This window comes from Lytechinus pictus, chromosome 18 (assembly GCF_037042905.1).
Source record: "Lytechinus pictus isolate F3 Inbred chromosome 18, Lp3.0, whole genome shotgun sequence".
In the NCBI taxonomy this organism is placed as follows: Eukaryota; Metazoa; Echinodermata; class Echinoidea; order Temnopleuroida; family Toxopneustidae; genus Lytechinus; species Lytechinus pictus.
The window spans coordinates 1,030,698-1,058,488 of NC_087262.1; the positions used below are offsets into that span (position 1 = coordinate 1,030,698).

Genomic DNA, 27,791 nt, shown 5'->3' on the forward strand with positions numbered 1-27,791 from the left:
AAAGAAAGAAGCAGAATCATTAAAAAATCAGTCAAAATAATGAAATTCAAAGCAAATCCACAAAAACAGAGCTGCGCATAATAAAAAATATATAAAACTCCTCCCCTCAGACATGGGTCCAATATCACACAAAGGTTAGCAATTTTCACGGTTGATTGTAGATTGTAGTCAATGGAATCAATCGTAGAAAAATGTTCTATGGTAATTGGTAAGCTTCGTAATAATTACGGGCCCTTGTTCGAGTTGATTTTTGCCAAACTTTATCTGCATGGAAACTTCCGGGGGTTTTCTTTTATAATATACTTTCACTATTTTTTGACCGTCTTATCCAACACAACAAATCCTCTTTTCGAATAGATGACCCCCACACAAACACCACTAATGAGGGCCGCTTTAGGTAAGCGTGCATGCTCTCACAGGATGAAAAAAAAAGCTTCAGACTTTTTTTTAATAACTAACGGTTCTCACAGAACTTTCACACGCTTTAGTAAATATGCCAAAATATAAGAAAATTTGACACGACTCAATCGACATGTACTAAATTAAGTTTAAGCATACAAACTAAAACAAGAATAATATTTTTCAAAATCCCTATTGTAAATTTGGCATCACTTCTTTTGGTTAAGAAATAAGTTTGATTGCAATTTTCTAAAATTTTATTCTGCGAAAACAGCTATCCCTCATAACTGGAAGAGAGATAATCCCTATATGTACAAAGGTTATTCTTACTCCTTAGGTTAGGAGACTGCGCGAATGCACACGCTCCTACAGGAAATGAATGAAAAAGTCGCAAATAGACTCCGCCGTTCAATCCGATACTGTACTGTACTGTACTGTATAGCCGGTATACAGATCGGCACGTGAGACAAGCGCAGAGCGATGGATATGAATATTCATGAGCAGGTATTGATGTCATTTGGTCTCAAGGTGGCGCGCTTCATTTTTTATGTCAATTCCAAAATATGCATCAAAAGAAAGCTCACTTGGCAAAATTTCTCTTCTTTATATATTTTTTTAGAATAAAAACAGTTCTTTTGGCCAATGCAATACATTTTATGGACTCAGAACTTTGGTTGATTGGTTGATTGGTGGGGATTTTTTACCTGATTGCTAAGAAAGCATGAATGCTTGTAAGCAAGCAACCAGAGGACCGACGGCTTAAGGTCCTCTCCGAAGGACCTGGTAATGAGGATTAATGCCTTACCAAAGGGCACTAGCGCACCAAGTGGGAATCGAACCCGGGTCACCGGAATACGAATCCCCCGCTCTACCGACTGAGCTATCGCGCCTCCTTTTATGAGTATTGTGAAAAGCGAAGAGTGAAATCTAAAAGAAAGTTTTGAAATAAACCAATGTCATAATTTACCTTTAAAGACAATGACGAGTGTCTGATTTCTGAGTATTAAACAAATGTTTATCCCGAAATTGATAACATTTATACAAATTGTATATTTTTAGGGTTCCGAGTAATCCAGTTTCGCTTCTCAGGGGTTCTGACCATTATATGTACCTTGTATTTGATTTTAAGACTCTTATGTTATATTTTGTATTATATTTTGTATTATGTCTTTTCTGTATGATATTTTGATGTTTTTAATGGCAATCAATTTAATTTAAATTGAAAAATAAATGGAACACTATATTAAATGCTCAAAATTTTTGTCTGTATAAGTTCATTGTATCTATTTTGACCACATTACTTTGTTCTGTTGAAAATGAAATAAAATTAATTGAAATTGAAATTTAGATTGGGCCTAAAAAAAATTTTACATATCGATTCTTGTTTATCAACGCGTACACTGATTGTTTTTAATTCAACGTAATTCACCGGATACCTGGTGTGCAAAAAACATTTTAAACATTAAACATGAACCTTTTCCACATCCTATTTATGCACAGGATGTAATGAATCTGAAAAAATCATACAACATTTTGGGATTACTCAGTTACCTGATGTTTTATTGTGGATGTATAACAGTTATTTGAGAAGTTAAAGTTACTGTAATAAAACAAGGATTTTCTGTGAATTTAATTTCATTATTTCCTTATTGTTTTAGTGGCCCAAATATGGAGTAGTTTGCGTGTGCTCCGCTTTGTAACTGAAAGGAAAAGGCTCTGTAGTAGTGGTGCAAAGATGGGGGGGGGGGGCTTGGGCGTGCTCTCCCCCCCCCTCCCCTCCCAAATTTTTCACGAACGAGAAGAAAAGGAAAAAGAGAATGGTGAAATATGATATTATTTTCTGAAAATTATGTCAATCAGAAATTTGATTTTTGAAGTAATAAGAATGTCGACATTTTCGCTCCCTAGTAGCTTCTTATAGATTTTGCCCTATACGCCATATCTGGCCCCCTCAAAATTTTTAGATGATTACACCACTGCTCTATATCAAATGACTATTGAAATGGATTGGATTTTATACTATATACATATTTCCAGCAATTGCAAATATGATCGATCATCATTAAATGCTTTTAAATATATGTTGAACTTTTATGTCTGTGTTGAACAATGAATTTATGTGATTTTGTATCATTCAATAAAAGATGGAGAAATATGATTTTGCTGTATAGATTTATTCTTTTGAGTCTGTTTGGTTTTTGTTTGACGTTGTTTATTTACGGTCACGATGTAAATAACGAGGGGAGTGGGGATATACCCCCACACTTTTCGGAGAGGGAGGATGGCATCTATAATCATCTCCCCCACCCACTTTTCACGACAGAAACGATATTTTTTAATTATCAAGTTATCAATACTACTATTAATGCGGGGATTCATCCTTAAATACAGTCAAAGTGCTTAAATTGGCCCAATTATCGTGCGGTCGCTCCGCTCCCGTGCTCAATCTAATCTTACAAGATTTTGGCCATGACAAACCCTACCTTTAGCTCATTGCAAAGGTTAATCATTAGCCTGATGAGAAAATAGTCATAATACACCCATTTGTGAATTGTATGGTAACAAAGGGCTAAATATGGTTATATCTTTGAACATAAAACAATTAAAACATCCTTTGACTACACACGGGCGTGGATGTCGGGGGGGGGGGCATAATTCTATCATCTTTGTGGAAGTGGGAGATAACATGTAAATAGTTCTTCTAAAGTTGACCTTATTGACAATTTACCATTATCATCATCTGTAATATATGCACCATTTTAAACGACTAACGCATTTCTCAAATAATTACACACCCCTTGAAACATGGCCCTGAGAAGCGGGGGTGCAGCGTGTATTATTCTCCATAAGCAGCACCCCTAGGAATTCTGGAAGGTGTGTGTGGGGAGGGGGGGGGATGAGAAATATGTAAACCAAATGACCTTCATTTTTTTCTTTTCTAAATTCCTTGAAAGACGATTTGGTCATCATTCTGTCATCTAATTATTGAAATAACATTCCAATTATTCACATGATTAAAATAAAAACCCAATAGCAAATAAAATGAATCCATAGTAACATAAAATGAAATATAAAACCATAAGATATTTTGTCTCTATTACTTGAAAAAACCGGTTATCCATGGTTACCCAGTTAGATATTGCCCACAAGTTCCTTTTTGTTGCCCAGATGCATGCGAGCGATTATATTCCGCCATTAGGCAAGAGATAAAAATAGAAATACTTGAGTATATGATATACAGCGTGTACCACAAAAAATATCAATGGCACTTTAAATGAGTTTAGTGTAAAAAATACTTAATCATATTGCATATTATTTTACCATCCTAAACTGGCATTTGTTTTGTACAATTGGCATAAATTTTATCGATATGGTCTCTTGAACACAAAGATATGAGCCTTCTTTCAGCACTTGCCAGGAAACCTCTCCATCCAAATTTCGTTATTAGTGCGTAGTCCAATTACGCCTTCATTTCATCTTACTTTATTTCCTTTATTAGATTTCGGACCTACAATTTGCGGGACTATTCTTAAATCTAAAAGAAAATGAAGGTTTAAGAAACCTATACTAAAAATATAAATGTGTAAAAATTATTCTAGAAATTAACTACATAAATGAATTAAACAGGGTTTTTTTTAACCATGATCTCACTTTGTAAAGTTCTGTATATTTCTTTCCATGCCTAATCTATAGTTTGTAGGGATGATATTTTAGGTCTTTATGTGCAATTCTATTTGTTTGAGCATATCCGGAGCAGATCTTAGAACCACGAAGGCCCTCTGCACGGGGGTGAACAGTTACTGCCACCCTACCATAATTGATTATCATAAATGATTGAGAATTGCAATTTTTCTTTTGAACCAAGATGCAGTCAAAGTGTTGGTATGTTATGAGATGTGTCCTGGTGAAGATGATAACCTACACTGGTCAGAACTGCTGTTTCAACAAATTCATATCTGTATTGTTCGTCGGTATGCAAGAACTTCATCAGATGAATAAATAGGTCATCTTCAAGCCCTAAAAACCTCTCATTTGACATACACAAAATCCCGTGCTGATTTGTGGCTGAACGTGAATAGAAAACAAATCTTATCATACTGCCCTGACTACACATACTACTTAAGAGAGGTTTCCTGCTATGTAATGAAAAATGCTAATATGTTTGTGATTATGATACCATATCACATATCATTCACTTGTAGAAAATGAATTGCAGCTTAAGGTATAAACCATTCAATGTTGCAATTTTCATGTTATACCCTTCTAAAGTGCCATTGATATTTTTTGTGGGACAGGCTGTATATGTATGTTTATGAGCCCTAAAAAGGAAATACTTAATTGATATTAGAAAGGTTGGCAGAGAAAATCTTATCAAAATCCTCTCATTTGACATACACAAAATTATTTTCCTTTTCTTGAAATACCTAATATAAACTGTCGTGGACTTTGGCAGTTCTCATATTCATACGATTTACATTTATACGTAGCAATAAGTAAACAAAACGCGGGTCTGAGTTTTTGGCTGTGTGCTGCTTTATGTTCAAACGTTTCACTTGAGTCAAGCCTGATCTAACCCGTGGATGTGATCTGTCGATCCAGGGAAGATTAAGGACATTCTGCAATTACTTTCAGAGGAAATCAAAGGTAATAACTACCTGCACTATTTTATTCTTTCTTTAAATTGAACATTGGAATCTAGAATTTAGAAGTCAGCTTATAGGTGATGTTTACCATCTGATTTTTCTTTCTCTTTACTTCTTTTTTTTTAATTCTTGCTTCTTATTTGTATTTTGGGGTCTGTCGTTCTGCTTTTTTCCGACCACCCCCTATATCATGTTCCCCTCTCCTTCACCAACGTTTAGTGTCCCTCTTTTCTGTTCTTCCCTCTTTACTGCTTTCTTCTTCCCTTCTTTTAGTTTCCACCTTCCTTTTCTCACTCATTTCTTAGATACTTTATGTTATCCTCTCTTTAAACAATTCCTACACTCCATTCTTTTTGTTTTGTTTTGTTTTTCTAGTTTTCTATGCGCTCACATTTCATACTTTTACATTAAGATATTGCGACAATAGTTTCATATTTCTTCGCACTGTATCTTTGTCGTTCGTCCGATTATTATTATTATTATTTTTTAGGTTTTTCTTCTTTCTTTACGCCATTTTTATAATTTATTTTGATGCCTACCGAGAGTGGTGACCAGGGAGTGTGCCCCGTGTCCCACCTCCAAGATACTTTTACTGCATCATTTCTCACGTTTTCTATATCATGTGTAATCAAGCTATTGATATTTTTATGTATCTAAAATTTATTTCTTATTTGCCTCAAGCTTTATGTAACATTTTATGTTATATTACAACCATTAACTGTTCATTTGACATGACTTTTGTTCAATATTGTTTGATTTAATTCTACCCTCCCCGCCCCTGAAAAGAAAATATTCATAAAAATCATCAGTGATTGATATGGAAAAATGGTTTTATCCCATTTTATGTGATGTTATCATAAGCGTATCCAGGAAGTGAGGGGCCCTACCCCCACCCCCTATTGGCGGAACAAAAAAAAAGAAAAAAAAAGGGAAAAGAAAGGAAAATAGAGGGGGAAAATGAAGAGGAAAAAATAGAGAAAGACGAGTGAATGAAATTAGATAAGGGGAAGAGTTGGAAGGAAAAACAAATTTTAATGTCACTATATACATGTAAAAGCTCGCATTGCATGTTCGGTGAAATACATACCTTGCTCAATAGGCTGATATTGAGCTTAAAATATAAAGTTCTGAAGTCTATAATCAATAAAGTTTGAAAGAAAAAAAAAGTTTTGAAGCCAATAGACAAAACATATTTCAGCTCGGACATCGATCTTTCATTATTTTGTTTCATTTACAAACTGATTTTCAAAAAGTGCTCTCCAAAATGTCCTTTTTTGTCTGAGTATCAACATTATTTGATTTGTCAAGTACCTTTTCTCTCCGTGTAATCCATAAAGTTCCCAAAATATCCTTTTTGATTGGTTTGATTGTCAAAACCTGTCTGCTAGCGCTGCGCGCTCGCATTTTGATTTATAAGGAATTCTATGATATACTACTTAAAATCCCCTTTTCATGACAGCTTATCAAAAATTTCGGCTCGCGATTTGCGCTCGCATTTATTTTTTACACAGAGCTTGAATTAGTGCTTAAATTGAGGCTTTTTCAGATATGAATATAAAAATATTTTCAGCTCGCGCTTTGCGCTCGCATTATTAATTTTCAAGATAAAAATTGTGTTTAGAATGCCAAGATTCTAGGTCTACATCTAAAACACACACACGCATGTTTTTTGAGATACGCAGCTTTTTCTTTATTTAAAACAAATTTTATGACCGCGCTTCGCGCTCGCAATATCTATTTCTTTTTTTATTTTGTTTAACAAGTTCACACCTAGTTACCATTAATGCATATAGCATTTCCATTTATTTGAAAGCAGGATAAAAGAGCATTGTAGATTAAATGCCTTGCTCACGGGCATAGCTGCCGCGGTCGGGGATCGAACCCCGGACTTTTTCATGTATAGCCAGGCGCCTTAGACCACTCAGCCACGGCACCTCCACTATGTAGGAACATACCCAATTACCCATCCTTTTCGTGATCTATTACAAAACATGAATAGAGTGCCCCATTTTTAGGTCTAAATCTCCTTTTTTTTCCGCTCGCGCTTCGCGCTTGCATAGAATGTCAATATTTAGGTCGGAATATCAAAAATTTTCAGCTTGCGCTTCGGGCTCGTATTATTTCATTGTTGAAATGTGTATAGTATTTATAGCTAACTGCAAACGATCGTTAGCAGGTCCCTTTTCGATCAGGCCAGAACGTGTGTTAAACGTTTCTGCTCGAGCTTTGTGCTCGCAGTAATTATATAGTTACATACTATACTCATCTTGTTAAGGATCACAAACATTGCCCCAAAATGCAAAATGATAAATTTTCAGGACAAAATACATGAAATTTCCACACACAAAAATTAGGTCGCGCTTCGCGCTCGCACTCTTTAAATGTAGGGCTTATTAGATTATGCTGATTTCTTTTAAGAATATACTTAAGAAGTGACTGTTAGGACTACCCCTTCAAACTATCGGCGAAAGCTGGATCAGCCCCTGAAGTCACTTTAGGACAATCGTAATAAAAAGTTATAAGAAATTGTTAAGATCGTGTTACATATTGGAAGGTCCCAGTCACTGGTATGAGGCGACAATATTGGTCTTTCTCCATTACTACCGTGCATGTTACAATTGGAATAACGTATGGCATACAGACAATACACGTACATTAACACAGGAATCAATCTTTGTATGCAATTCTGAGATAATGAAGTCAAAGTCAACAAAGGCAGACGAAATTTCGTCTAGTATTACGATAAGGTATTTATATTTAAAAAAGCACTTTACTTTGTAAATGTACGCAATTGTTTGTGTCTTGTCTTCGGAGTATGACTAAGCAGTAAGGATGTAGTCTGCATTCACAGACCTTTGGTTTTATCAATTTGTACGATGCATAATGCAGAGTCTGAAAAAGTGAGACTAGGTTCACTATGTACTATGGCTGGCTCTACCAAGAAAAAAGACCGATAATTTTTGCGTCTAGTCTTCAAATATGAGTCTGTTCTGGCAGACTAGTAAAAAGAGTCATTAGGTTTATCGGAGCTACATTTGCCCCACCATACTAAACTGAAGAAAAAAATGTATAGTAAATGCGCCTCTGCCCCTAAATTGTACCCCCCCCCCGCGCATGTTTTTTTTAAAATCCTGTTAATGCCACTGCGGAGCTATAGATGAGGATCCATAACTCACTAGGGAGAGGGGGGGGGGGGCCTTCGACATCTTGGTAATTAGAAATTGGTATTATGGTAAATTTGGCGTGGTAGAAGATCGATAATATCAGCCAGAAAATAAAGGAAATTAAATCAAATCATCAAATCAATCTTAAAATCTTTAAAAAATTGGAGATGGGCTTTATAATTTTGTATGAACTAGCCCTATCCGGACAGAATTCCCCTGTATATTAAATCATGTAAAAAAAGATTTGGGTAAAAATGACTTTAATCAAGCATTGCTATCCAATGTCAGCTAGGTCCACATGCCAAGGGGGCTTCAAAGAGGGAAGGACGACGTCCGCCCCTATTTTTTAAGAAATGAAAAATTAGGGGTAAAGAGTTGAAGAAGGCACTAGAGGGGGTAGATAGAGAGAGAGAGGGGGGGGGGGCGGGGCAGTAGGGGGAGAAAAGAGATCTGGGGAGCCTTTCATCAACATTTTTGTCTGACAAGTTGCCAGATCTGACAACTTTCCATGATTTTGATCGACTGAGGAGCATCGTCACTATGGTAACTGTCAGATAAAACGGGACTTGTCGGATATAACGTCTGACAAGTCCTTTTCATGAAACGCTCCTCTGTACCGTGCTCCATAATCCAATGATCAAATAAAACAACAAAATATGACGTAACTGAATGACCGGTCGTCTTGCCCCCCCCCCCCCCTATATACACACAACATGAAAATATCATGGTGACGCCCCCAGATGTATGTAGTCTTGAACCAAGAAAAAAGACCGATAATTTTTGCGTCTAGTCTTCAAATATGAGTCTGTTCTGGCAGACTAGTAAAAAGAGTCATTAGGTTTATCGGAGCTACATTTGCCCCACCATACTAAACTGAAGAAAAAAATGTATAGTAAATGCGCCTCTGCCCCTAAATTGTACCCCCCCCCGCGCATGTTTTTTTTAAAATCCTGTTAATGCCACTGCGGAGCTATAGATGAGGATCCATAACTCACTAGGGAGAGGGGGGGGGGGGCCTTCGACATCTTGGTAATTAGAAATTGGTATTATGGTAAATTTGGCGTGGTAGAAGATCGATAATATCAGCCAGAAAATAAAGGAAATTAAATCAAATCATCAAATCAATCTTAAAATCTTTAAAAAATTGGAGATGGGCTTTATAATTTTGTATGAACTAGCCCTATCCGGACAGAATTCCCCTGTATATTAAATCATGTAAAAAAAGATTTGGGTAAAAATGACTTTAATCAAGCATTGCTATCCAATGTCAGCTAGGTCCACATGCCAAGGGGGCTTCAAAGAGGGAAGGACGACGTCCGCCCCTATTTTTTAAGAAATGAAAAATTAGGGGTAAAGAGTTGAAGAAGGCACTAGAGGGGGTAGATAGAGAGAGAGAGGGGGGGGGGGGGCGGGGCAGTAGGGGAGAAAAGAGATCTGGGGAGCCTTTCATCAACATTTTTGTCTGACAAGTTGCCAGATCTGACAACTTTCCATGATTTTGATCGACTGAGGAGCATCGTCACTATGGTAACTGTCAGATAAAACGGGACTTGTCGGATATAACGTCTGACAAGTCCTTTTCATGAAACGCTCCTCTGTACCGTGCTCCATAATCCAATGATCAAATAAAACAACAAAATATGACGTAACTGAATGACCGGTCGTCTTGCCCCCCCCCCCCTATATACACACAACATGAAAATATCATGGTGACGCCCCCAGATGTATGTAGTCTTGAACCATCATTGTTTTATATACTTCAATGGATTTTTTTTGTTTTCTACTCTTGAGATTAAACAGTTCACCATGATTGACTTGCTTGGAGGTGGAGAGTCCAGCTTTGGTCAGCTGAATGCCTTGACCATCACAGCAACCCTTGGAGTGGTCACTGTTACTCTGGCCCTGTGGACAATGATGAGACCAAAGGGGTTCCCACCTGGTCCCAGGGGTCTACCTTTCATCGGCAGCATCTACAGTGAGTCAAACACTGGGGAGCATTACACGAATCAAATTTTACGTATTTTTTCATTGGCAACTGTAATAAGCTACGGTAGTCTGAACAATCTGATTGGTTGAAACAAAATAGAGAAATATATCACTCTCCCCTGATGTGTACTAACTCGCAATTCTAGTGCCATTTGTACGAGGGGCCCGTTTTTTTTTGCATAAAACTTTTTACCTGAGAAAACTCTGGTAAAAACTGAAAACCAAGGTAAGTCTGATTTCTGCCATTGACTTTAACACAGGGCAAAAACTCAGGTAAAAACAACACTTAAATCTGTAATACTTTAGAGGTGCGAATCCAAGGGGGGGGGGGGGGTCCCGTGCCACCCCGTAAAATTTTAAAATGTAATGGTGCATCTTGTCGAACGATTTTTTTTTCAGTTGGTCTACTGCCAATTCGTCCATTTGACAACTCGTCTACTATCATTTGGTCTACCATCAGGTTGTCCACTGGTCTATGTCATTTCGTCCACTCACCATTTTCGTCTAATGACCAGCTGGTCCAATAACCATTTTGTTCATACTGTATATTGTTCGGCTTAATTGGACGAAGTGTTAATTGGGCAAAATGAGTGAAAATAAATTAGATATTAGACCAACTGGATATGAGACAAAATGTTCATAGATGAGGTGATGATTGGACCAAATGGTTGTTAGACAAAGTGTTGATGGGCGGAACGGTATAAGGCTAAATGAAGTTAGACTATGTGGGAATGGACTAGTTGGCAGTAGACGAATCGGAAATGAACCTTGTAGAATGCCTTCACTCGCCCAATTATGAGCGAATTCCCCCTTTTTTCTTCTTGTCAAATTTTTCAGACAAATTCACTCCCCGTAAAAGTTATAACTCTAGATCAGCCCCTGCCGTATGTTAAGCTTCAACATTTCTTTTTTCAAAATAAAGATTAAGTATGTATTCGCATTGTGCGACTGTTTGAAATAGTGGATCAATACTTTCCAATCAAATATAATCAATAAATTAACATTGTTTCTTTATTTTTAGGCTGCTGTTTTTTCCCTGTTTTCTGTTTTTTTTTGCCCCGCCAATTTGTTCAATCAAGGTGCTAGTTTGTCATTTCCACGGAAATTGAATGGTTAATATATACACACATCTATAATAATAATAACAATGATATCAATAATAGTGATATCTTATTGAGCGCACACACCGTCCAGAGACGCTCATGGCGCTAGCGCAGCAACAGTTCCTTTGGATACAAAATTTTATACATGTACATTACAAACAGCTATCACTGAAGGTAGGCTTGACTTCAGTACTGTAAGCAGGGGTCGCTGATACCATGTACAAAACGTAAAAATTACCATCTGATTATGTTTTTTCCATGATCAGCCCACCCCCCACACACATTCAAAACCGTTCCGCAGCCCCTGGTAAGTGTTTATTCCTTTATGCATTTTCTCCACATTCAGGTATGACCGATTCTCCCGAGGTGGTCTTTAAGAAATGGTCTAAGCAGTACGGTGATATCTTCGGGTTTAAGGTCGGGGAAAGATGGATGGTCGTTCTTAACCGACAAGCTTTGATCAAAGAAGCCGTACTCAAACAGGGAGTAGACTTTGCAGATCGTCCTGATTTATATTCGTGTAAGCAGTCTCACACCTGCAAGTTTTAGCCAGCTAGGTTATGCTGACGTAATATACGAGTGACCAGTCGTTTTCTCCTTTAATCTTGGTGTAAAACAATAGATTTTCAACGACACAAAATATCAAGAATTCAAATTCTTTATTTTTATGAAGAATCATCTGTCTTTTAACAATAAGTAATCCACTATCAGGCCCTTTGCAGAAAGAGATACGTTTATGCGGGGAGGGGGGGGGGGGGCGGGGCACTTCCAATGATCGACGAGTGGATATCATGCGTGGCCATAGAAACACGTAAAAGGGATCTCCTTTCCAAGATAGTGCACGTTACGTACGTAACGTAATAAGGGTGTCAAAAACACTAAAATACTGAAAAAGGGATATATTTCGCGAGGAAAGCGACTCGTTTACGGTCCAATTTGCGATGGTATGAAAAGACTAAAATACCTTATAAAGATGTACTTTTTGCACCAACACTACGTGTTTAGGGTCCTGTGAGAGATGGGGTGGTCCCGGGAAACGTTGTTTGTTTGCTTCTCTGATGTGATTGTAACCCAAATGTACATAGGCCTACACATACTGGAAAAAGGATTGCTACTAATGCTGGGGCTGTCGCTGTACTTGTTAAGGGGGTCAAATTAGTAAGTCAAGGGTTTCGTTATGTTTCCAATACTTGTTAAGGTAGGGTTTCACACGCCAATACTTGTTAAGAGGTGCATTTTCAGAACATGGAAAATACTTGTTTAGGGTGCTTTTCGAAACCCCATGTTCACGCATGATGTCCACTCGTCATTGGAAGTGCCCCCCGGGGGGGGGGGGGGGTTAAACGCAACTAAAAAAATCGCAAGCGAAAGTCCCTCACGAAGTCCCTAATACATACATTCAATAATTGGTTGAAAGGCAAGTTGCGATTGATGGCAACTCTTTGTGAACATACTGTGAATATACTGTGAACATACTATATAATCATTTTGTTAACATATCGTGAACATTATATATTGTGGATATAGCAGTGATGGTGATGACTTTTTTCCTGATTACTAAGAAAACATTAAGGTCCCTCCAATGACTTCAAATAAGGAATGACAGCTTTAGCATTGTCGCAGTATTTGACATTTCAATACTGTGAATCATTAGAGGATTTTAGGTGAATTGAATATATTTTTATTTCATTTTTCAGTTCACATTTTGACGGATGGATTCAAAGACATCGCATTTAGTCCATACAGTGAGACATGGAAACTTCATCGCAAGTTGGCTCATACTGCTCTCAGGTAATTTTGTTTATATAATTCACATAAGATGCATGATCGGGTTATTGTCTTCTTGTGCTCCTAATGTAAAACGATGCATATATTCCTACTGGGGCTCCATGCCATTTGCTCTGACGACAATTGCTCCGATGGAAAACTGGAACGTTGAGCCAAACATAAAACTTAATTCCCGAAACTAAATAAGCTCTTGGAGCAAGTTAGCTTTTGTGAAAGCAGAAAAATCAAAGAATAAGATCAACAAAAGTTTGAGTAAAATAGGACTAGCAACAGAAGAGTTATGAGCATTTGAATGTCGAGATCACTAATGCTATGGAGATCCTCCCATTGGCAATGCGACCAAGATCTATGATGTCACAGATGAACAACTCTCCCCTTTTGGACACTGAAAATATACCCCAAAACATCTCTTTTTGCTCATTCTAATCATATGACAAACAATTCATCAATGATATAATGTTGTGAAACCTCTGTACTTGTCCTCTCATAAAGGGAACACACCACCTTGTGATAGACTCTCTAAAAATGAGAATATAAGTGAAATAAGTACTAAAGTAATGAGGGAGTTGTACGTGTGTGACATCACAGATCTTGGTCGCATTGCCAATGGGAGGATCTACATGGCATTAGTGATCTCAATATTCAAATGCTCATAACTTTTTTATTATTCATTCAATCTTCCTCAAATTTTCAACAATATGTTTCTTTGATTTTTCTCTTTGATATGGATTCAGCTGGTTTCAAGGGTTTCATTCTCCTTTAATCCCTATATTACTCCTAATCAAAAACGCGATTACAATCCCAACTCTAACCCTTTACCCGGTGAGATATTTAGTAAACGTCGTAGGAGCAGATGTCGTGTCACCCCTATTGTTGGTGACATGGTGTCCAACAATGTGTTCACAGTGTGGGACACAATGGCCCGTATTCTGAAGTCGGGTTTAACTTAAACTCAGGTTTAAAGTTGTGGTTTAAGTATGGATAGCCAATTACATAAATCACTAACAGTAGATATATCATATTTCAGCTCATTTGGCTCTCAAATCATTCATAATTGTCTAGGAAGTATAAATAAATGATTGTCTTCACCATCAATGAATCAGGAAAGATCAGAGTAAACATAAGAAACATACAAATTAATACAAATTTCGACACCTTTGGCTTCCAATTATTTTAGCACAGAGTTAGACCATGGTCTAAGTTATACCCGACTTCAGAATACGGGCCAATATCTTTATACTGCCTGTAATCAGATTTTCATATAGTTCACTTTGTGAACACACAGTATAGGTGTCCACCGTGTGCATTATCTTTACACTGTTAAATTTGAACATTCAACTGTGTGAATCAAATTTCTTTTTTTTCCACATTTCCATAAAAACAGAAAACAATTAACAGGATAAGCATATCAAATGGTAACAAATAAATTGCATATACAGAGGATAAAAAGAAGACAAATAGAGAATACAATATACATTATTATAAGATTTTCACATAGTTCATTTCATGAACACACTGTGGACGCTCACATTGTACTGTAGAGGTTTCCACAGTGTGAAATATGTTCACAATGTTAAATTTGAAGATTTTAAAAGTGTGAATAAGATTTTTACATACTTCACTTTCTGAACATACTGTGAACATTCACACTGTAGACATGTCCATGGTGTGATCATCTTCATGATGTTAAATTCTGAGCGTTTAACAGTGTGAACAATTCACAGCCCACTATGTGAGTATGCTGTGAAACACTATCTTCTTTCCATCAGTGGATGGCCCAAACTCCGTTTTCCAACGAGTGTGTGTGCGTATGTGTGTGTATGTGCGTGTGTAGGAAATGTGTGAGAGTGTGTATAACTTTAGCGCACCTTTGTGAATTCGGGCAATAATTTGTAAAAAGACCATGTTGAGGCCGATTAAACTAAAGTTGTGGGTGTAGAGCGGTGGTATGATCGAGGCCCCAGTAAGCGAACTTTGCTCAGGTATGTCCGAAAATTAGCTCGGTTATTAAACCGCAGACACATGTCCGCACTTTAGCGATCAATGAATGAGGTTGTGTAGCCTTCCAGAATATTTACATATCTCCCATTCTCAGGCATTTTGCAACCGGCAAACCTCTACAGAATCTGATCTCCAGCGTCTATCCGAAGGTTGAGATGAGTCTTGCTAAGACTGAAGGAAAGCCAGTGGATCCAAAAGTCCTGCTGAATCTTCTCATGTTCAATGTACTTGCACAGATGTGTTTTGGAAAGAGGTCAGTAACACTCAATGGGGAGGGGGGTCATGACATTTTACTACGAATTATAAGTTGAGAAATTGATAACAACCTGTGTGGAATGCTATTTTAATTACTTTTTTTTATCTTGGCAATATCGACCAACATCATTAACAAAAACAAACAAAAAACTTTCATTTCATTTTGCAGTTTATTGCCACTCCCCTTCCTTAATAGGGTGTTGGCACAACGTTTGACCAATTTTGTGAAATGTTTCCCACATTTATCCAAAGAGTCTAGCACCGCCCATGCTTCAAATTTTTTAATATCTATATTTATACAATTTCTATTCTAATGTAATCAGTTGCTTAATGAGCTCAAAATTTGAAGGGGCTAGACATGGCGGATGGAGTCATAGTCTTAACAGATGCAAGAGAGCTAAGCGAGCGAGCATAGATTTTGAGCTTTGATGCAATAATGTTATTTTGGGATAGACATTTTAATTTGTATTAGTAAAAATATTGTAATATTTCACTTTTTCTCTTTCCTTTTTCTCATTTTGTCCGTGGTCGTGAAATTGATGGGGGCCATGGCCCTCAATCCCACCCTTCCCCCATTTGTACACCGGTGAATATAATATGATGTGATATGATTCAATTTGATTTCAGTTATGATTTGGACGATCCTAGCATCGCTGGTTGGATGAAATTGAATGATGAGTTCAACCAACAGTTTGGACTGGGTCTAGCAGCTGATTTCTTTACTTGGGCCAAATATGTTCCTACGAGTGGGCCACGGATCATGAAGGATCTCACCGAAAGGTTCTTCTCCTACACTCGTTCACAGATTGCTGAATCAAGGGAACATTATGATCCAGGTATATATCTATTTGGTTTGGATGCCGCTTGTTATGGAATTTCAAACTGGGGTGGGGGCTTGATAAATGCTTTACAAAATCTAAGTTATATAGCAACACACCTGGATAAATGCATAGCTCATTGAAAGTTCTTCTTTGGAAGACTCCGGTTATGACAGCCATAATGCCCCCTTTAATTTGTCTCCAGATTGTATAGGATATCTTAATTGACCTCCTTGGTCATGTATGGCGCATAAAATATTAATTCCTGTGGCGTTCTCTCAGGTACATGGAGAAACCATATTATTATTTTTTTGTCTCGTACTTGACATGTATTAAATTTACTTGCATATTATGCAGTTGTTTTTCTCGCCACTTTTCAGTTTCATTCCTATACCCTTACCTCTTTATGTGGCAACGGCTCAATCCAATTATTATAAGTAGAGTCCTAAATTCCGATACAATTTCATTCTTTGACTTTCCAAAATATTTATACATTTTGTTAAAAGATTATTTATTGGGCTTCTTATGTGTTCACCTTATACTATCAAATATCAAATATTTTAAACGGTTCGTCAAAAAAGATTACTACTGAATTGACATATTGTTACACTGTAAAAGATTTTGCTTATTGTACATGCATTGTTGTAGTTTAATTTGCATGCCAAATCCACAGGTTTCACCAAATGTACACACATGTACCATTTGCACACTTGCAGTTGGCCTCTCTCCAAACCTCCGGTACTTTACATTTTCACGTCCCCCTGTTTGAGTCACATACTTTTACTCCAGATATTTTCATAAAGAACCCGCAAGATAGCAAATATTACACTCCCCAAGAATTCAACAAGGAATTTAATTTTACTCCAGATAATCTACCCCTTTTACATGCAAACATAAGAAGTCTAAATAGCAACTTTGAATATTTAGTTAACCTCTTACACTCATTAAATAACTTTCAGTTTTCAGTCATCGGTTTAAGCGAAACATGGCTACATGAAAATTCTCCTGACATGTTTAATATACCTAATTATAAATTAATAAGGGCGGATCGTAAGGGATGAAGAGGAGGAGGAGTTGCTTTTTACATTTCACAAAATCTCAAATTTAAGATTCGATCTGATGTTAAATTATTGCATGCAGAGTCATTGTTTATAGAGATTGAAAATTCTAATTCCAAAAATATCATCATAGGATTAATTTATAGACCCCCTGATACAAATATCGATCGTTTTCACGATGAACTAGAATATTTTCTTCATGAAATATGGAATGAAAACAAACATTTTTTTTGCTCGTTGATTTTAATATTAACTTCTTGCCCTCAACTGACATTGATAATTCATCCAATTTCATGAAATTGATATATTCGTTTGGCTTTATTTCTATCATTAATAAACCCAGAAGGATTAACTTGAATTCATCAACTGGGCGTTGTGGCGTGCGCCTGTAATCCAAGCTATGTGGGGAAGTTACAAATTGATGCAGAGGTTCGAGGTTCGAGCCCTGGTCACGTCTTTCGGATGGTGACGTTAAAGGTCGGTCCCAGACGTAAATAATCATATCTGATTGATACACGTCTGACAAAACTCAAATACACACACACACCAAACACAGATTGATAACATATTTTCGAATGTTCATAATAACAAAGCCACAGGAGGGATATTATGTTCTAAAGTTTTGGACCACCTGCCTATTTTCTTAACTTGTGAATGTAAACTTTCTTTCCCCAAATCAAACAAAGAATATACTTATCGTAAAGAATCTAAACAAAATATAGAATTACTGAAGCAAGACCTAGTTTTGGAAGAATGGAATGATGTTTATAATGAAGTAAATCCCAATATTGCATACAATAACTTCAATAATACATTAAAACATTATTATGAAAAGAATATCCCTATAGGTAAAGTAAAAAACAAACGTAATAAACCCCAAAATCCTTGGATAACGAAAGGTTTACTGAAGTCCATACAGACACGTAATCGCCTATATAAATATCACTTACGCAATCCAACTGATGATTCTTTAAAAGAATATAAAATATATCGTAATAAACTAACAAAATTAATTCGAATATCCCGAAAATTGCACTTTGCTAATAAAATAAACGATGCCAATGGAAATACAAATACAACTTGGAAAATTATCAAAAAAGTGTTGGGTACAAAAACACAACCCCCACCTGATGATAAAATCACTCTCAATGGATCTGAAATACTTGATCCCACTAATTATGCAAACTCATTCAATTCTTTTATTACCAATATTGGGCCCGAGCTTGCAAACAAAATTAATAGTCCCAACTCACATTTTACAGATTACCTCTCAGATCCAAATCAAGAATCTCTTTTTTTAGCCCCAACAAACCCCTCCGAAATAATCACTATTGTTCGTTCCCTTCATAATTCTAGATCTTCTGGTTGTGATGGCATTAACATGTCTCTTCTTAAGCAAATAATTCACCCTCTTGCCAGCCCTCTGACTCACATATTTAATAACTCCCTATCCCAAGGTGTTTTTCCAGACTTATTCAAAATAGCAAAAGTTAATCCAATTTTTAAAAAAGACAACCCTCACGAAATAAGTAATTACCGTCCCATTTCCTTACTTCCAACAATATCTAAAATTCTAGAAAAAATAGTTTACACAAGACTTTATAAATTCATAAACAAATATAACATTCTAAATTGTAATAAATATGGTTTTAGAAAAAAATATTCAACAGACTTAGCATTACTTCAAATTTATGACAAAATAACAAATGTCATAGCGAACCAAGAACACGTAATTAGCATTTTTTGCGATCTTTTTTGCGATCTTAGTAAAGCGTTTGACACCCTCAACCATGAAATTTTACTCTCCAAACTCAACCATTATGGAATACGAGGTCAATGTCTCTCATTTTTTTAAGACTACTTAAATTATCGAAGGCAATATGTCAATTTTAACAGTTGCGACTCTGATTCTCTTTTACACTGTTGGTCATAAAGGTGGAATTTTTTTTTTCACCAAATTTTCACAGCGTAATTATTACAACATGATTTGAATATGGCATTTATGGTGCATGATAACCACTTTACTTTATTATTCTGCCTGTTACACACGTTTTACAGTGATATTTTACAAGTTTATGTCCTAAGCGATGGATGTCATGAGCATAGAACAACAATGACGACAATATACAGTAAATTAAAGGATCATGAGATATTTATTTTCAATCTCTCTCAGTTTTCCAGATGACTTCTTTTTTGTGATTTCATGGACAAATTTGCATCAAACTTGAGTCATTGGTCTTACTAAGTCACTAGTATCGGGTATGTCCACCCCTGGCACGAACCAGCGCATGCAGACGTCGTGGCATGCTGTCCACTAGCTCGTTGATGACGTCAACAGGCATAGTGTCCCATTCTTTCCTCAGAGCATCTGCCAACTCCTGCAGATTTTGAGGAATGACCTCTCTGTCGTTGATGGCTCGGCCTAGGGCATCCCATGCATGCTCTATGGGGTTCATATCCGCCTCACGTTGACGTTTCAGGATCTTAGAGACTGCACTCTGTGATATCCCTAGGACGTCTGCGATATCAGTCTGCTTGCAGCCCTCCTGTCGCAGTGCTACCACTCTCTCGCGTGTTGCTGTTGCCGTTGGACCACAGGACCAGGCATAGTCCAGGGAACGTCTTTCCCGATTTTTATTTCAAACGGTACAAGGAACTCGAAAAAATGCAACCTTCTTATACACAGTGCTAAATCAGGGAAAGGGACAAAATATCATATGCATAGGTTTTTATATTCTACAACAAAATAATTTATTACGTAATCCAAATTTCTCATGTTATAATGTCACCTGTGTAATGGGGAAACATTATGTAATCACTCAATTACCATTTTGTCTACGCGTAGCCTTTCAAAGACCAACAAAACTGCCGATTTTTATTCAAAAATATTTTATTCCACCTTTATGACCAACAGTGTAGTTCGATGTGGTGTCCCTCAAGGTTCCATTTTAGGCCCACTTTTATTTTTACTCTACATTAACGACATTATTACAACCTCCTCTATTTTATCCTTCGTTTTATTTGCCGACGACACCAATGTATTTTATTCTCATAGAGACCTTAATTCACTAAACAATATCGTAAATCGTGAAATTGATAAAGTATCAAACTGGTTCAAAGCCAATAAACTATCCCTTAATACAAAAAATACACATTTTATGTATTTCATACACCATTCCCATAACATTAACACACCGATCGACATTAACATTGACGGCACCCCCCTAGAACAGAAAAAACAATCTAAATTTTTAGGTGTAATTATGGACGAATATTTGACTTGGAATCAACACATACACTATGTTACGATGTCCGTTTCCAAAAGTATTGGGATAATTTCCAAGTTAAAATTCACTCTTCCTGACAAAACTTTATTCTTGTTATACAATTCATTAGTCCTCCCTTATATAACATATTGTAATATCGTCTGGGCAAATTGTGGTTCTTTTAAACTAAACTCTGTCTTTAAACTACAAAAAAAAGCCATTCGTATGTGCACGGGGTCACATTACTTGGCTCATTCTGACCCATTGTTTCATAAACTTAAAACCTTAAAAATCTCTGATATCAATACGATCCAAGTAGCCATCTTTATGTTCAAATATTTTAATAATCAACTTCCTCCATCCTTTAATAATATGTTTAGGTTTAACAGGTCTGTTCATTCCTACCCAACCCGCACATCAGGAAACCTTCATCTCACCAACCCTAAATTATTAATAACTCATAAATCAATTCGACATTATGGTCCTGATATTTGGAACAATTATCCAGACAACGTTAAGTCATGTTCGACAATATACTCACTTAAAGCCACTATTAAAAGAAAAACCATCGAATCATATGCATCCCCCTCTTCAAGTTAATTATTCAACATGCCCTTTACTCCACCCGCACCTGTACCTGCATTGCACCCACTTGATCAATGAAGAAAGAAATGTATGTATACCATTTTACGAGGCCGCCATCATTTTCCAGCTTAACCGCTCACGATGGCGGTCTCCTGCATTCGTTTAAACTGTTATGTTCTTTTCATTGAATATTGCTTATTGTTAATATTTATTTTTCATTGCTTTACTATGACTATAGCTTAATTGTTTACTAAAACTTTATTGTACCACCTAGATGTTATGTTGCATATTTATAGCCTGAGTGCAGGAATAAAATAAAATCAATCAATAATTAAGGCGATTGTACAATTCTCGAAAGGACCGTCGAGATCTTCTGAGTTATCCAAGAGTTTCAAAATGATCATGTTAATTGACTTACAATTATGTGATGTGGTCGGGAGCACATCTTGTCGATGTTTAAAGACACCAAACACATGGGCAGCGGAAACGGAGGAGGGGGTTCCAAAACCATGTACAAAAACGTAAAAAAATGACCATCTGATTATGATTTTGTGCATGGCCAGCCCCCGCCCCCTTCCCTTTCAAAACCGTTCCGCGGCTTCTGAAACAGAGGAGAAAAGAGAAACAGAGCAATAGAAAAATCAAATGCAATAATTCTTCTTGCCTTTCTTAACATGGAATTGTTAAAGTTTTTCAACAATCAACCGTTTTAGAAATGACTCATTATTTTTGTTGTTGTCGTTTTTCAATAGAGAACATCAATGATTTCTACAGTCTGCTTCTCAAGGCCCAGGAAGATGCAAGGAAAGAAGGGGAGAATGTAGATAAAATGACAGATACCCATATCTTCCAGACAATTTCAGATATCTTTGGAGGTATATGTATACACTTTTCTAAATACATGTGGGCGCCTTGAGCCTCTGGAATATCCAAAATAACCAAAATATTTGTAGATCAACTGACCGATACCTGCATCTTCCAGACGACATCAAATTATTTGGAGGATACCTAAATGTGGTTGTGATGAATGTTGATGGCTTATGTAAATTGATTAAATTGTTGGCTTGTTCTTTCTTAAAACATTGTCTCAAACCTCAACATGGTCTTAACAAACTCTCACAACATTTCGCATTCGATTGGACCATTGACAAAATCTAGTTCATCCATAGTGGCCATGTAATGGCATGCTGGAGGTTAGCTACAGCCTCCCTGACTCCTTTCGTACCTTTGATCAGGAGCCATGTACAAAACACGAACAACGGCCCTCAAATTGTGGAATTATGCACGACACCCACCCCAACCTTCAAAATCGCTTCAGCTCATAATAAAGTACACGCATAAAGAAAGCTTAGCCTGTAGGCCTTATTTGGTTTGATGATCATACGCATTATTTCATCATATAGCTTATATAGTTCTGTATTTTTCATTTATAATCAGCTGGAACTCAGACCACTATTGAGACTCTGTACTGGGCCATGGCGTTGCTTGCGACCTACCAAGAAATCCAGGCAAAGGTTCGGACCGAGATCGATGACGTCATCGGCCTTGATCGTCTACCTACCATCAACGACCGCGGTAAACTTCCCTACACGGAGGCAACTCTCTACGAAGTAATGCGGTACAGCAGTATCGTCCCCGTTGCACTGCCTCACGCTACTACTCGAGATACCAAATTGGGTAATTATCTGGTAATCGTGTGAAAAGTAACTTCTGATGAGTCCGATCTATTCCTTTCTTCATGTTGCAGTCTCCCAGGGCCTATACGTAGACTTACCCGAATAAACAGGAAACCAGGGGAATGTTTTTTTTTCGACAAAGAAGTCTTTAAACGCTCCATACAGGTACACATCTTTGCTTCTCAGCCTTTCAAAATCAAGAAAAGTTGTCAGATCTGACAATTTATCGGACGACAAATGTTGATGAAAGGCACTCCAGAGAAGCGTTTCATAATCATATTTGTCCGACATGATGTCAGATTTGACAACTTTCCTTGATTTTGATTGGCTAAGCTAGAAGCACTCTTAGATGGGAACTGTCAGATAAAACGTCTTTTCATGAACATGATGAACGCTCCCCAGATATACTGCAGGTCTATATTTTCATAGATGAAGGATTCTTTTAAAATAAATATTTCCTGTTGATGTTATGCTCTATCTCTGATGATTTTGCAGGAGGTTATTCCATCCCCAAGGGTGCGGTTGTGATGATCAATACCTACTCCATGCACTATGATCCTCAAGAATGGAACCAACCAGACAAGTTCCTCCCAGGTAAAGACGTTAACTTGTAGGAGTGTATTTCATCTTAATTGAATTAATTTCAAATCAGCAATATTAAATATCCCACTGCTGCCACCAAAAAGAGCAACTAGTTACTCCATGCACTTTCTCCCAAGAAATTCCTTTTTAGAAAACAATTTTAGAGGTGTATTTCATCCTCTGAATTGATTTGAAATGAGTCAAATTGTGTTTCCCACTGCTGCCACCATCCCAAGGAGCAAGTGTGATAGATGGCTACTCTTTGCAAATATAACCCTCAAGAATGAGTTCATGTTGACAGGTTTTTCTCAGGTAAAGAAACTGATGTCACGGAGCAACTCCGAGGCGTGCATTCTATATTCCTCTTTGAATGTTTTAGAAATAAGAAGAGTTATGTCACCAAATAGAGGCAATGTGCTCAATACTAATTACATGCATTTTAGTCTTTAAGAATGGGCCCAATATAATATGTTTTTACTAAGTAATAAATCAGTCTAGAAATAAAATCAATAGGGGTACATAACATCTAATCCTATTTGAGGTTATCAAATGTCAAGTCCACCCCCAAAAAATGTTAATTGTAAATAGACAAAAATCAAACTAGCAAAATGCTGAAAATTTCATCAAAATCGGATGTAAAATAAGAAAGTTATGACATTTTAAAGTTCTGCTTATTTTTCACAAAACAGTGATATGCACAACTCAAATGAGACAGTCTATGATGTCCCTCACTACTTATTTTGTTTTTTTATTGTTTGAATTATACAATATTTCATTTTTTATAGATTTGACAATGAGGACCAACTTGACTGAATCATATTGTATTTAACAATGCCCATTCGACATGTTCAGGGAGGAATTAATCGTTGTTTCACTTGACAAGGAGAAAAATAGGATATTCCCTATTTTATATAACAAAATACAAAATAAATAGTGAGTCATTGACGTCATCGGTCTCCTCATTTGCATACCCAACAGGATGTGCATATAACTGCTTTGTGAAATTTTTAAGCAAAACTTTAAAATGTCATAACTTTCTTATCTTACATCCGATTTTGATGAAATTTTCAGTGTTATGTTTGTTGGATTTTTCTCTTTTTATTCAAATCAACTTTTTGTTGGGGGTAAACTTTAAGAAGCTAATTAACGCGAAGTCGAAGGGACGTGTGCTCGGCGTTTTGTAACCGAAAAGAAAAGGCACTATATGAATTGTCTGTTAGATTGGATTTGATTATGAGTAAAATTTGGTATCCTAAAGGGTCAGTATTTCTTACGAATTCCTACCCCATGCATTATGTCCCACGAGAAAGGTACCCCTGCAACCCACGAGAAAGGTACTATGTCCCACCAGAAAGGTACAAGTTTCTCCCAGTTAAACAAAATGGCCAGTCAATTTATCTCTCTTGAAAATTATCTTTTTTTTATGCAGCAGTACGGTGAAATCTGAAGGTGGAGGCTGTTGGCTTTCTTATAAATGGGGAATGTATTGAGCCTCTCCCAAGATTTTGGTACTTTATCCATGTAGGATTTGATATACCATCTCCAAATTACTTGACATAATCTTCCTGTGTAGTTCAGAGATGGTTAGGGCCTGATCTAGTTCAAAGAAAAAAAAAGCCAAAGAAAATTCTACAAATCTTGAAATGATGCATGTTAATTGAATTTGAAGCATTTATACAAACTGCTTAAGGACAAAAGACAACAGGCCAATGAATTTTCTGTTCACAGTAATCGATTAAAAATTTTTGTGGTTGCTCGCCTGAAACAATAAACCGAAAGTTGCATCCCTTGGAAGCGAAAGTCATGTTTAAAAAAATAATAAAATAGGTCATCACACTTTTTGGACCCCTTTGAAATATTATATGATTTATACCTATGAGAGATGCAGCTAGGCTGATGCTGCATGCCCTCTCTTATATTTTGATGTAGAGCACTTCTTGGATACAAGGGGCACAGTTCGTGATCACCCTCCAAGCTTTCTACCCTTTGGAGCAGGACGTCGTGGTTGTCTTGGTGAAGCCGTGGCCAAGGCTGATCTATTCCTGATCTTCACATGGTTCATGCAGAACTATACCTTCAGCAGGGTTCCTGGAAAGGAGTCCGAAGACATCTTGAAGATGATTCCTCAGACAGCTTCTGGGAGACTTCTGCGGCCTTATGAGATCATGATCAACAAGCGTGACTAATATAGGTGGCTCAGTAGAAATATGAATTCTTAAATCCGTGTTGCTTTTAGGTAAAATATAAAGTCAGAGGTTCTGGCTGCTTAACATACGTTAAAGCTGATCAGAGCCCCGTAACACAAAGCTTTGCGATGAATAGAAAATATGAAGAAAAAAAAAACGCTTCTGATTGGTTACTGGTAAGTATTTTGAGCCAAATGCTCTTTAGACAATAATGTTGATTGGTTAATTCATTTAGCGATTGATTGCTAATCTTTGTGTTACGCTCCCCAGATCTATTGATGAATTACTGCATTACCACTGTTAAAGTGTTGTTAGGTATGTTTTTATCTTGCCAATCAAATCGTTCATGATCTTCTAGGATGCTATTTGATTTTATTTTACACTATTGAATTTATCTGAATAATACATTTTTGTGCCCAAATTATGGAATAAACTGCCTGTAACACTACAATCTGCTGACAAGACTAGTTTAAAACGTTTAAATCTCTGCTTAAAACTCATTTATTTGCTTATTGATACCTTTCCCCTCATATAATTTTTTGGTTTAACTATTCATGTGTTTAGTTCTTTTGTTGTGAGGATGGGATGCTTTTGTGAGTTGGTTTTGTGTTTTTAGAGCCCTTGTGATTTATGAGCCTGCCGAGTTGCCTTTTGGGCAAGTTCCTATACACTGCGGGTGAACAGGGTATTAATTAAGATCAGGCACCTGTCCCCTAAGTGCTGTTTAATGTAATTTCATTATTGTTATTATTAGTTGTTTATTGTTAGTAAAGCGCTATATAAGTACCTGTTATGTATGTATACGTTGTAGACATGTTGGAATTAGCAAGAATTATCAGATATTGTATTATCACGAATATTTTGTTAAAAACAGCAAAGATCTATGAAAGCCTTGTAAAGTTTATTGTGGTGATGATGATGACGACGATAACGATGATGATGGTTGTATTACAGATAGCAGCACTGATGGATTGTAACCCTGGTTTTTTTTTGTAAATTCTTGCATTTTCTTTTTACCTTTCTAACCAGTGATTTTGGAGGAAAATTCTTCAAGTAAAATGTTTGCACTTTTTTATATTTTTGTTTTAGAAAGAAATATTTCCATTAGACTCATAAAAAGCATTCACCCACTCTTCAAATGATTTTGAATGATTCAACATGTTCATTGTCACTATAAAATATTGTTTTATTTTTAACTGTGGTAAACTTCTTGTGAAATGTAACTTCTGCATTATAGATAAACCGCAAATATATGCTTAGGATATTTTAATCCGCTGGTAGGGTATTTTGCTTTATATATAATTGAAAAATGTTATCGATTAAAGGCTAGCATTTCTGGTGTGAGTATGACGGATATAATAACCAAAATAATACATGTAGGAGTGGTTTATGTTCAATATTTTATAGCAGTTTTTTCACATATTGCGAGAGAAGGAAGTAACGTTTCAAGAGATTCACGAGATACACTGCTTTACCGTAAAGAGATGTACGAATTTAGCTCGTAATTACCACAATGACATTTATTTTCTCCTTGAAATTACGATTTTCAAATGAAATATTCACTTTTTACATAATATTCTTTCTTATATTAATTGCAAATATTTACTGACTTGTAAAATCTGACACCCCGTCCTCTCTGATCGTTAATTTCATAAATAATAACAATATTGTATGCAAACAAAATATATCAGGTAAACTATTATGAAACCATGTTTCAGTGATATCAATTAAACAAATGCATAATCATTATAATCGGTCATGCTGTTTCCATAGATTCACAATTTTTTTTTTCTTTAGTCTTCCAGCATTTACGTAAATTAATCTGGATGTGATATGATATTTTTTCTTAATCTAAGGTTGAGCAGTAGTTATTAACGGATGACAATGTTAAAATTAAAATCACGTCTCCCTATAACAATAGCTTGAGATAATAATCGACTCTGGCCCCCAGAATTCAACGACCAAGAAAAAGGGGTTGAGAAAAGGGGAGGATGAGAAAGAAAATAGAGAAATATTTTATTTGTTGAAATTAATGCCAAATCTATCTTCAAATAATATTTTCATCTTAAAACAGATATTTTCGCTTGATTTTGACGTTTTGTGATCTGCTCATAACATTTTGTGCCCATCAACATATTTGGTTCATTACGCCACTGGCTTATGATTATAATAACAATAATAATACGTGCGCATGTGCTGAAACAATAGAGGGTTCTTAGATATATTGTCACCTTGGAGAACATGGCAATGGGAAACCTTGTTCATCCCATCATAAAAACAA

At 36.5% G+C, this 27,791-nt stretch overlaps 1 protein-coding gene across 3 annotated transcripts; it reads left to right on the plus strand.

Moving 5' to 3' along the window:
• The first annotated feature begins 4,669 nt into the window (after positions 1–4,669).
• Positions 4,670–27,791, plus strand: LOC129282265 (cytochrome P450 1A1-like). 3 transcript variants are annotated; one of them, XM_064112730.1, is made up of 10 exons: positions 4,670–5,043; positions 9,998–10,181; positions 11,642–11,815; positions 12,993–13,086; positions 15,179–15,337; positions 15,967–16,175; positions 21,819–21,941; positions 22,504–22,743; positions 23,238–23,336; positions 25,254–27,791. In XM_064112730.1, exons 2-10 carry the CDS (start codon positions 10,013–10,015, stop codon positions 25,508–25,510), a joined length of 1,524 nt encoding a protein of 507 aa, XP_063968800.1. In that variant the 5' UTR covers positions 4,670–5,043; positions 9,998–10,012; the 3' UTR covers positions 25,511–27,791. The 3 variants fall into 3 exon arrangements, with proteins under 3 accessions (XP_063968800.1, XP_063968801.1, XP_063968802.1); XM_064112731.1 differs by having other exon boundaries at positions 4,673–5,043; positions 10,007–10,181; XM_064112732.1 differs by lacking the exon at positions 11,642–11,815 and having other exon boundaries at positions 4,949–5,043; positions 10,007–10,181.

Coding starts and splice junctions, on each gene's coding strand:
- LOC129282265 (XM_064112730.1), top strand. CDS start 10,013: ATGATTGACTTGCTTGGAGGTGGAGAGTCCAGCTTTGGTCAGCTGAAT. Junction 11,816..12,992: donor TCGTCCTGATTTATATTCGT/GTAAGCAGTCTC, acceptor TTCATTTTTCAG/TTCACATTTTGACGGATGGA. Junction 21,942..22,503: donor AATTTCAGATATCTTTGGAG/GTATATGTATAC, acceptor ATTTATAATCAG/CTGGAACTCAGACCACTATT.